The 12,485-nt window shown below is 39.0% G+C and overlaps 1 protein-coding gene across 1 annotated transcript; it reads left to right on the top strand.

Annotated features, from left to right (window-relative positions):
- Positions 1-288: 288 nt before the first annotated feature.
- Positions 289-10,937, top strand: LOC115918980 (transcription elongation factor 1 homolog). Its single transcript, XM_030996210.1, has 4 exons — positions 289-352; positions 3,375-3,525; positions 4,397-4,467; positions 10,504-10,937. Exons 2-4 carry the CDS (start codon positions 3,410-3,412, stop codon positions 10,566-10,568), a joined length of 252 nt encoding a protein of 83 aa, XP_030852070.1. The 5' UTR covers positions 289-352; positions 3,375-3,409; the 3' UTR covers positions 10,569-10,937.
- The last annotated feature ends 1,548 nt before the right edge of the window (positions 10,938-12,485 follow it).

Raw genomic sequence — 12,485 nt, 5'->3', positions numbered from 1 at the left:
GGGGGGGGGGGGGGGGTATCAGAAGCGGGCAAGCGGCCTGAATTGATATTAGGGTTTTTACACATTTTCAGGTAACACATTTTTCATCTCTGAAGAAACTCTATTTTCATCCCAGATTAGACATGTTCTTACATTGTCTTACAACCCTAACACCCCCCCCCCCACTCCCATGGCTTGAAGCCAACTCCGGTCCTTCGCCCCACCCCAGTAGGCCTACAGGCCCAATCGCGATCGACTCGATCCGATGATTAAATTGCGCGTGCGCTTCTTTTTTGTTGTCAATTTAACTTTCAGCGAACACACATGCGAAGATCAGCGAAGAACACATTTCTACCAAAGTGACATTGATTTAGTAAGTTTACCTAGTGTTTCAAGCTTTCAGAGTATAAAATTCAACTGATTAGGCTATTTAAATTGTTATGCTGTTTTGAAATCATGTTATTTAATGGACAAAATGTAGTAAAGTGATTTTAATGTCGGATTCTTAATGACATGACTGAGTTAAGTAGTCCCACACGTTGAAAATTGAGTTTATGAATATGATGTCTGCTGATGGCTGATGAAGCTTTGCCTTGGTGCATGGTGTCGCAAGCACACATAGCTGCATTACTATCCTGACTGTTTATTAAAAGCTGTGCTATTGATTCTCAACATTTCAGACACCACTGTACAAAACTCAACTGATTTCACTTAAAATTGGTAGTTTAATAAGCGAGTTCGTAATTCAATTGCACACTGCGCATGCGCCAAAATCGGGAACGAACTTTTCCAAAGGTCACATGAACATAAAGTATAAACAGTAGGAGCGCTGGTCCGAGATTGAGGATCGTCCTCATAAACGAGGATATCCCCATAAACGCTGACAAAATGCGTCCTCAAAAACGAGCATGGTCTGCATTTTCGCGGACGTTTTTTTATCATCGGCGCTCTGCGGGCTGGCGATGCCAAAAATGGATTCCCTGGGGGGAAATAACCCTAGATCTAGTTCATTGTTTACTTTTATGGGTTGTCCGTCTTCCCAAGGATTATTATTTATTGCTCATAATGTGAAGGTCTCTGTACAAAGTCAATGTAATTAATCAAGAAAAATCATTGCGGTATCTGTTTTTTGCATCGCCTATGTGCCGATCAAAAATATGAAACGTCTGCAAAAATGCAGACGATCCTCGTTTATGAAGACAATCCTCATTCTCGAACCAGCGCCCCTACTGATAAAGAGAGCTGAGAGAGGAACTGTAATTTGTTTGTGTGCTGGCCTATCTGTTGTGAATTATCACATCTGACACATCAGTCACCGAAAATCATTTCTGAATTTTGGAATTGGTTCTTTATAAACTTTACTTGTCATCTGATCATCAGTAAAGTATTATCGGCATTATCGTGATTCATCATCCAAGTCCCAGGGACTCGGATCCACATGCCACAGACACTTTTTAGTCTGAAAAAAACATTTCCTAAGACAAATTTAAATTATAACTTTCATTAAACTTTGTTTTAAATGATATTACCAATTTATCTAGTAGGGCTATTAAGAGAAACAGTATAAAACTGTCTTTATATTCTTTGTGGTGCAGGTCCCCTTGCGTGTTATCTTCATATTTCCCAGTGCCGGATCCAGCCGGCGGCAAGAAGGGGGGGGGGGGGGGGGGGGGGGGGGGGGGGGGGGGGCCTTATTCGTGAGAAAATATTTAGCGGCGAATCGGCCAGCCGGTGAATTAGCTGGGGGGGGGGGTGGGGGGTAAGAGCACTTTTTTTTTTTGTCCAATTTTTCAGGAAATATTTAGCGGCGACTCAGCCAGTCGGTGAACAAGCAAGTTTGTTTAAATTTTTTTAATTTGATTTTGATTTTCTTTTGCCCTCCCCCATGGATCTGCGCTTGCTCTTGTACACGTCATGTGATTCCTGACTGAACTAAAGGTTTATAATTATGATTGCAGCATGAGCTAAGTCCAGCATTTTGTGTGCCAATGCCAAAATTTATTGCAATGGTATGTTAATTGATAATGTAGACATTTTAAATTTCTGTTCGAATTCTGTGATTTGTAAGTTCTACTTTTGTTTTTAGCGCTTCTAAATAAGCGATAATATCAGTCGACGTAATAGTGGCGATTCAAAGTTTCAAAATTCAATCAAAATTGTCTAGGTGAGCGCAAATATAAAAATACTTCTTTGTTATTCAATGATTATTTTTAATGATTCTTAAAACATAAATACAAAAATTAACAAACATATTGAAAACAAGCAATCCAAATCGAAACAAAATGAATTAAGTTACAACATTTCAGAAAAAAGAAAGAAACAAAAAAACACACAACGGACTAGTTCAATGATTAAAATTATTATAGCGCCAAAAACAAAAGAGTAAATGAAGAATCTGATGGCGCATTAAACAAAAAATTAGGTAAAGTATTCCAGAAAGCCGCACCATCAAATGAAAAACTTTGTTTCCCCATCTGGGTTTTTATTTTGGGTAAAATTAATCCTGCGTTTTGTGCACTGTGTGTTCTAATGTTATGTACAGATTGGGTTTTTTGAAACATTTGTAAAATATAGACAGGAGTTTGATTTTCAAAAACAGAATAAATCATTTTACATTTGAAATAATTCCACCTACTTTGAATACTTACCCAATTGAGTTTATTCAAATTTTCTTGAGTTGGGGTTCTTACATTGGCCCCCAGGATTACTCTGACCATTTTCTTGTGTTGTTTAATGATTACATCTCGGACATTTTGTGAACAATTAGACCATGTATTACAACAATATTCAAATAAAGGTAAAATTAATGCATTGGCAAGAAGCTTCAGTCCCTCCAAAGGTAGGTATCTTTTTGAACGACCAAGTAATGCTATCCTTGACCCTATCTTTTACTTGTTTTTGTCACATGTTCTTTCCAGCTCAATGTTGGATCTAGCCAGACTCCTAGATATAAACCTGAGAGATTTGGTGTTGCTCGAGTTAAATGCAAATAGATTTTTCAAGTTTAGCCAATTTCATTTGTGAACCAAATAACATAAATGCAGTTTTTTTGTGGTTTAATGCCAGATTTTTTTGTTTTACCCACTCATAAACTAGTTTTAAATCAAAGTTCAAGGCCGATTCAATGTCCTCACTTTTTTTACTACTAAAAAAACAGTACAGCATCGTCTGCATATCACTTGACTTGGCATTTGGATACTACCTTAAGCTCTCCATTAACATAAAAAAAAAGACGATCATGGGGGACCAACAGGCACCGCTTAGGCATTGTTTCCTATATAGAGGGAGCAAGTAGCTACAAGTAGTGCAGTGGGGCTTTAAATATTTTGATGTGTACATGAATAAGATGGAATAAGAAATGGTTTTAAATTTTATTCGTCTTTTTCATTTGACAGTATCTTGTAAAGCTTCTGAAGGAGACTCATTCACCATGGGTAGACGTCGTGCTAAGAAGAAGCCTCCCCAGAAGAAGAAGATGCTTGGAACACTGGAGACTCAATTCACATGCCCATTCTGTAACCATGAAAAATCCTGTGATGTTAAAATGTGAGTAACTTACCTCGTCTACACCAGCAATGGGAGTTTCATATATTTTTATTTTCGGATGACTGAATGACATAATTTTTGGAAGTGTACCCAGGTACTGATGTTATCAGTCTTTAAAAAAAAAATTTAAAAAAAATAAAAATGTAGTATTTAGCCCCATAAAATACATATTGTTAATGAAACTTTTTTTCTCATTTCACAATTTCATTTAGTCATGACAGGCTTTAGGTACATAGCACTAAAATACAATGATATTTTTATGAGTAAGAAATTTCATTAAAAGGCCTTCAAAGTGACTTCAAACCCATCATTACACAAAGCGTTTAACTTAGTAATGTCCGTAAAAAAGCAGATAAAAGCAATTTAATCCTTACGAGGATGACAGAAATTGATTCCAGGGAGGTAATATGACTTACATGTACGTACATCAAATGTATTGGCTTCTACTTCTACACAACAAGAGAAAAGAATACATAGCTATCTGGCAAGGATGACAAATCCTAAAGATATTTCCACTGTTTAATTGTGAATACATATTTGTGTAGAATACATTTTGTGTCCATTGCTTTATCGACCATCTGTATCTACCACCTGTCTACAAAGACAATATTTTGTTTCCCTTGAAAATGTTTTTCTCATTGAAAGATGTACTAAAGGAACTTGTACGTAAAGGCCACCTGCCTATGAAGACCACTTTTCTTGTCTTCCTTGGATGGTCTGATAGACAGGTTAACTGTATTTGCATGTATAATACTACATTTGTAAATTATACTAGGTATTGCTGATCACGAACATGGCAATGAATGATTAAATACGAAAAAATATTTTCAAGAGCGATAATGGATTTCAAAATTTGTTTTATTTCTTGCAGGGATCGAACTCGGAACGTTGGAGTGATATCGTGTCGTGTTTGTTTAGAAGATTTCCAGACAAGTATTACCTGTATCCTTTACAAGAATGATGTTTTTAAAAATATGCGTTTTCTTTTCATAACCAAGTACTGAACCTTTTGATGAATGTATTTGTAGGGACAATTTTTTAACCTCTTGTACAAAACAAGTGTGAAGCGCTTATCAGGGATTTGCAAGCCATCAAAAATTGTAGCAGCAAGAGTTTATGAAAGAAAGCATGTGTACAAACTTCAGATTAAAAGACTTTTTTTTTAAAAATCCCTCTGAGTGAAAATTGAAGCACTTATTTTGTACATAACAAGTGGGGTGAATAAAACACTGCCAGTTGCAAAATTCAAATTTGAAATGAAAAATGCCTGTAATTTTGCTAATACGTGTATCAATTATTTTGCCACTATAATTTTAGGAGAGTTTTCAATTACAATTTTTTTACATCACTTTGGCCCTTTTACAAGTTCTGAGATTTTCACCTTTCAAATCCCTGTAGTGCCCTGTAAGATTTCACAACATATGAATAGAGTCATACCCTCTCTTTGCACTCTGCTTTTCTCTTGCCTTTTAGTGTGTCAGGTAGATTTTGATATTTTTATACATTCTGTACACTTTGATACCGGTACAAAGAAACCTGCTTCAGTGACCACCTGTATAGAAAGAGCATCTGTCCATGAAAAGTATTTCACATTGAAAACTGTACAAAACTAACTTTTAAATAAAGCCTACATGTACCTGCTTATAAAGACAGCATTTGTCTTCCTTGAGTGGTCTTTACATACAGGGTTCACTGTATTCTACTTAACTACTTTAAAATCTACTCCCATATTTATCCCAAGTATAAAATTCCACTGTCTATCTATCTATTTATCACCCGGTTCGGAGGTTGACAGCAAGATATTCATGTACACACTACATTCACAGTCACACCAATGAGACCGACATCAGACCGACAACAGACCTATATCACATCCTATGGTAAAGAATCGGTCGGTCTGGTGTCTATTGGGAGCCGGTCTGGCTGTGTGACTGAGGCATTGCTTGGATGTCATTAACTCGGTCATTATAAATGTAGAACATAGAGAGACGGGGTATTAGTAATGGGCATTTGACAAGGCCGCAATGAAAATCAGATAATGAGATATATCCTGACATACATTCATTGTGTCTACCTGACTCAGGCCTGTGGTTGATGGGAGAGACATCAGCTGGCGTAATATCAAATACCTAGGGTATGCCTGCATACAAGCCCCCCCCCCCTCCACGCTTCATACTTCTGTACTTCCCAAATGTTGCCCCCCCCCCTCTCTCTCTCTCTATCTTATCTTGTTTAGTAAGTTTTGGTTGTAGATTTTCATTCATTGTGTCTACCTGACTCAGGCCTGTAGATAATGGAATAAACACATCGGCTGGGGCAATGTCAAATACCTAGGGTCTGCCTGCATACAAACCCCCCCCTCCACCTCTACACTTCTGTACTGCCCAAACGTCCCCCCCCCCCCCTCTCTCTCTTTCTCATCTTGTTTAGGAAGTTGTTGGTTTTAGATTTTTATTCATTATGTCTACCTGACTCAGGCCTGTAGATGATGGAGAAGAAAAACTTCAGCTAGCGCAATGTCAAATACCTAGGGTCTGCATAATAATAATAATAATATGGATATTTATATAGCGCCGGTATCCGCCAGGCTCTGACGCTCATGGCGCTGTACATACATGTATACTATCACAAAAATATAACTTCTTAACTAAAATAAAGTAAACTAAAACACAAATTATAACGCTACATTGACATGATTAGATAGCACTGTTTAGAAAGAGATGGGTTTTTAGAGCAACTTTGAAGGCATGAAGGGTAGTTAAATTACGAATACTAACTGGCAGCTTATTCCAAAGGGACGGACCAGAATGAGAAAATGCTCTATCCCCCCAGGAACTGCGCGTCTTAGGGACAACTAATAAGGAGGATTGAGATGAACGAAGATGTCTTGTAGGCTTATACTTAACAATCAACTTGATATTGTAGGAAGGAGCAGAGTCATACAAGGAATGGAAAACTAGCAACAACAACTTAAAAATAATTCGGTCACATACCGGGAGCCAGTGAAGAGTTTTGAGAATGGGGGTGATGTGGGTTCTACGAGAAGAAAGTGTGACAATACGTGCAGCAGTATTTTGCAGTTTCTGGAGTCGAGAAAGTTGTGTGTTAGGGAGCAGATAGAGAATAGAATTACAGAAATCTAAGCGTGATGAAATAAGAGCATGTACAAGTTTCTCTGTGGTTGAACGACTTAAGTATTTCCTAATAAAACCTAGATTTCTCAGTTGATATCTGACTGACTTACAAATACTAGAAACATGAGTTGACAATGACATAGACGAGTTTAACATGACACCAAGGTTACGACATTGCGAGGAAGGATGAATTACAGAATCTGATATGGATATATTGAACGACTGTATCTTAGCAAGATTTGATTTGGAACCCAATAAAATTAATTCAGTTTTACTATCATTCAGTTTGAGTGAGTTCGAGTTCATCCAAGTTTGCACATCTTTGACGCAAGCATCGAGTAGTTTGACAGTCCGACTTGCGTCATTTTGATTGGGAAGGAACGATGCGTAGATCTGGATGTCATCTGCATAGGAGTGATACTTGACATCATGCTGCTGTAAAACTTGCTTGAGCCTAGTGATGTACAAGGAAAACAGCAACGGCCCCCCGACTGACCCCTGCGGGACGCCACAACTGAGCTTGACAGGATCAGATCTTTCATGATTTACACATACCAATTGCTGCCGTTCATCCAAATAGGACATGAACCATTCAAGTGCGTGGTCACGAATTCCAATGGATGACAATACATTAACAAGAATACGATGGTCCACAGTATCAAATGCTGCCGACAGGTCTAATAACACGACTGCTGTGATCCTACCAACATCCATTTCTGTCAGGATGGTGTTGGACAGGTTGACGAGCAGGGTCTCAACACTGTGATTTGCACGGTAAGCTGACTGGTGATTGTCGAGTAGATCATTCTCCTGTAGGTAATCATACAATCTAGAGAAGGCTACCCGCTCCAGAAGTTTCGACAAGTAAGGTAGATTCGAGACTGGACGATAGTTCTGGAGACATTCTGGATCTAATGAAGGCTTCTTCAGTAGTGGATGAATGTGAGCGATCTTCAAGGCTTTCGGAACTTTCCCACTCTGCAGACTCAGGTTGACCACATTGGCAATGTAAGGAGATATGATAGCGGCACATTCTTTCAGAAGCTTAGTTGGAATCGGATCAAGCTCACATGATTTCACAGGGTTGTTGCGGATAAGTGACTCAATTTCCTCTGAAGTAGTATCTGCAAGTGTTGCAAGTCCAATACAAGACAGTGGTGGAAGTGGTGGAGCAACATCGGTACAGAGGTGCCTTCGAATACTGTCAATCTTGGAAACAAAGAACTGGCTGAAGAGCGAAGCTAGGGATTTGCTGCATGCGTTCGCAGGAAGTGGAGATGTCTGTTTGCGATTCAAGAGTGCATTAGCAAATTTGAACATCTTCTTGGAGTCGTTACCACAGTCACTTATTGATTGCTGGTAGTAAGCATGTTTTGATTTGCGGAGAAGAGAGTGTACATGTTGTTTCTGTTTGCAATACAGTTGACGATCGATCTCCAACTTCGAAAAACGCCACTTCTTTTCCAGGCGCCTACGTTCTTGTTTCTCACTTTTAATTTCGTGATTAAACCAAGGAGTATGAGCCCGTGTCTTGACAGTTCGGGATGTAGCTGGAGCGTGGACATCTAATAAGTCACTGAGAACCATGTTATACAAGTCGACTCTAGCTGTTACATCGTCAGTGGGTGAAGATGTCGAGGAAAGCTCGCTGTTCATCATATCTGTTGCAAATGATGTTCTGTCAATTGCTTTGATGTTACGCATGACTCGAGGATGTGCAACTGATGGAGGTTTGTGCAGATGTATATTGCACAAAATTGCAGAATGGTCCGAAATACCTGGAGTTATCCGAAGGTCTGAGAACACCTTGTCATCAGATTGACGAGATATAAAACCGTCCAGGATGTGACCCTTGTCGTGGGTAGGTATGGAAACATGCTGCACCAAATCATAACCTGCTAATAACTCATTGAATTGCTTGGTGTTTGATGCCAACAGATTGTCAAAATGAATGTTAAAATCCCCAGTGATGATAAGCGACATTGGTTTTAGCAATCGCTCGTCTAGCATGCTTGAAAACTCGTCAAGAAAACTTGTATACTTTACGGAGTTACCTGGAGGACGGTATATGATAACAACGTCCACATTGGTATTCTTGGAAGTCAAGGTAGCTGACAACATTTCAAAGCATTGAAAATCTGATGGAGGGTTGACGATCACGTTCAATTCACTGCGGTAAAGGAGGCCGACTCCACCTCCACGTTTACATGCCCTCGGGAGATGTATAAAGCTGTACCCAGGAGGGCTTGATGGCAGCGATGACTGCATCGTCATCCGGAGTAAGCCATGTTTCACAGATTCCAACAACATCACAGTTTTTTTCCAATATAAAATCCTGGAATTCTGTAGATTTGTTTCGGAGTGATCTGGCATTCAACATACAGAACGACAGATGGTCATCCTTTAAATAAGTCTGATCAGTCAATGTAATCAAGTTGATGTTGCAACTTTTGGGCACAGACGTCTTCACAAACTCAGGATGTGTATATATATGTGCATCGGAAGATGAAGGAAACCCAGTAATGACCCGGATTGGCAAGCCATACTTGCTTTTACTGCGGTGTCCTCCTTTGAATAAGCGTCTTGTTCGTCGTCGATAAGTTGAAGGGTGAACGAGGCCCCATCCATGTTTAGCACACGGTGATCTTAACAGGCTTAGGGCCGATAAATCGGAACACAACTGTGATGATAGTGAGCATTCGTGAAAAGTAAATACTCCAGCATTCAGCTTATGAAGAAACCCTATGCTATATTTTCTTGTAGCAGTAACTGTACAGTCAGGGTTTGAAGCAAGAAGCAATTGTTATAATAGATGGAGTAATTGGTGTAGATAAAGGATCAGGACATTCCGTAAGATCCTCTTTGTAGCAGTCCTGAATCCTTTGTAGGCAGGTGGCTTTGTCCAGTTCACTTTCCAAGAAGAGTGAATAGCCAATGTGATGGTCACTGCCATTCAGAGTACCAACTATTGTCAGTGATGAGTCAAGTGGATGACCATGAACAATAGTAGTCTGGAAGTATGGTGCTGGGAGATCTGGCTGGACTCTCAGATTGTAATGAAAAGTGAAATAATATATCCAGAAACTGCTCAAAAATAAGACCAGACTCCTTCTTCTGAGTAGAACCATGATGATCACTGAGTCCTAAACTTTTACATGGTATAAATTTGAAGTAGCTATTACTGCAAAAACAAGGTAATTTTAAGCAATAATCAAGAGTGTGATCGGGAGCTGCCAGACACTAGCGCTACACCAACAAAATCCTACCAGCCTCCTGTACTCCTCAAATGCCTGTCTTTGTCTGTTTGTCTGTTTGTCTGTCTGTCTGTCTGTCCCCTCTCCCCCTCTTTCACCCTCTTCTCCCGTTCTTTGCCCCTTCTCCCCTCTTTTCCCTCTCTCCTAGCTAATGGAAAATCCTCTTTCTCTAAACAATTCTCTTTCTACATCTCCAATATAGATAGTTTCCTTTTCTCTGTGTCATGGTATTTAGTAGATACATGTACCTCTGTTAATCTCCCTTTTGGCCAGTCTTTCTCTCTGTCTCTGTCTCTGTGTCTCTGTCTTTTTCCTGTCTGTCTGTCTGTCTGTCTGTCTCTGTCTGTCTGTCTGTCTGTCTGTCTGTCTCTGTCTGTCTGTCTGTCTGTCTCTCTTTCCTGTCTCTTCTGTCTTCTTTCTGTGTCTACACCTTTTTTTTCACTCCATGTGCCTCGTATCACTGCCATTTCTTACTAAATTAAATGTTGATGACCGAGTTGTGTTTGTTGTTGCATGTTTGTTTTTAAATCTTGTTCTATACAAGAGCATGTTCACACGTGGTTGAATTCCTTGACTTGCTGCCTACACAGACCTATCTGAACCTGTGGATGTATACAGCGACTGGATAGATGCATGTGAACAAGCGAATGCCTAGCGAACGTGACGTCACCCCCAACCCCTCCCCACGGCCGTACCTCACATACTCGTACCTCAGTTCCCCCGGCCCATATTGTGGACACTTTCTAACATGTCTCTGATCGTACATGTACCTGATTTTCTTACAATTGGGAAAGTGTAAATCTTCACAATCTACCGTGCAAATACATAGCGGACATACTTGTGAACCCATATATTCATGAGAGAATGGGCCTACTTTAATTTGTGGACTGAACATCAATTTAATTAAAAAGTTTGATCAAGTTATAATGTGGAATGGCTTATTCACAGGGTAAGAAATGGAAATGTCAAAGGTGAATTAGAACTCCTGGGGATGCAATCTAAAGCCATGAAAAATAAAGTTTTTTTTAAAATAATTTTTTACTATTGTTTATTTTATTTTATGTAAGCTAGTTCATTATACTAGGGAAATTGGACATAAAGTGACAATATACATAAGAAGATGAATACTATGACATAATTTTTATGCCTCCGCCACCGAAGGTGGTGCCGGAGGCATCATGTTTTCGGGTTGTCCGTCCGTACGTCCGTACGTCCGTACGTCCGTCCCGTTTGACCGTTATCACAATATCTCAAGAACCATTTAAGATTTAAACTTAAGACTCGGGAATAGTATTCATCACCATAGGAAGACGATCTGATTAGATTTTGGAGTACGTAGGTCAAAGGTCACAGGTCACAGAGGTCAACTTATGAAATTCCTTGTATTGAGTTTGTTAGCGCGATATCTCAAGAACCATTTGAGATTTAAACTTCAAACTTAAGGATAGTATGTATCACCATAGGAAGACGATCTGATTAGATTTTGGAGCACGTATGTCAAAGGTCAAGGGTCACAGAGGTCAACTTATGAAATTCCATACATTGAGATTGTTATCATGATATCTCAAGAACCACTGGAGATTTAAACTTCAAACTTAGTGATAGTGTGTATCACTATAGGAAAACAATCTGATTAGATTTTGGAGCACGTAGGTCAAAGGTCAAGGGTCATAGAGGTCAACTTATGAAATTCCATACATTGAGATTGTTATCATGATATCTCAAGAACCACTGGAGATGTAAAAACTTCAAACTTAAGGATAGTATGTATCACCATAGGAAGACGATCTGAGTAGATTTTGGAGCACGTAGGTCAAAGGTCAAGGGTCACAGAGGTCAACTTATGAAATTCCATACATTGAGATTGTTATCATAATATCTCAAGAACCACTGGAGATTTAAACTTCAAACTTAATGATAGTGTGTATCACCATAGGAAGACAATCTGATTAGATTTTGGAGCACGTAGGTCAAAGGTCAAGGGTCACAGCGGTCAACTTATGAAATTCCATACATTGAGATCGTTATCGCGATATCTCAAGAACAACTGGAGAATTTTCACTTCAAACTTAATGATAGTATAGTATGTATCACCATATCATAATATCTCAAGAACCACTGGAGATTTAAACTTCAAACTTAATGATAGTGTGTATCACCATAGGAAGACAATCTGATTAGATTTTGGAGCACGTAGGTCAAAGGTCAAGGGTCACAGAGGTCAACTTATGAAATTCCATACATTGAGATCGTTATCATGATATCTCAAGAACCACTGGAGATTTAAACTCCAAACTTGTTTAAATTGCTCTATGGCGGAGGCATCATTTTCGACTGCGCGCAGTCAAAATTCCATCTAGTTAATTTCTGTAGGAAGATGAACTATGAAGATATGATATTTATGAAATTTCAAGTTTGCATACTCATATCATGTACATGTAGAACATTATTTGATCATGGACTGTATTTTCATTGAGCTATATGTATTCATTGACAGGGCTCTGTTGCACAAGCCCAAAGTAATCACCAAATTCAGGAGGCTTAAGTTGTAAAAGATATGGATTAATTTGGT

The sequence above is a fragment of the Strongylocentrotus purpuratus genome, unplaced genomic scaffold (genome assembly GCF_000002235.5).
Source record: "Strongylocentrotus purpuratus isolate Spur 01 unplaced genomic scaffold, Spur_5.0 spur5_scaffold_3, whole genome shotgun sequence".
NCBI lineage: Eukaryota > Metazoa > Echinodermata > Echinoidea > Camarodonta > Strongylocentrotidae > Strongylocentrotus > Strongylocentrotus purpuratus.
Note: the sequence above shows the minus strand (reverse complement) of the source record. Positions and strands in the feature narration are given on the sequence as shown.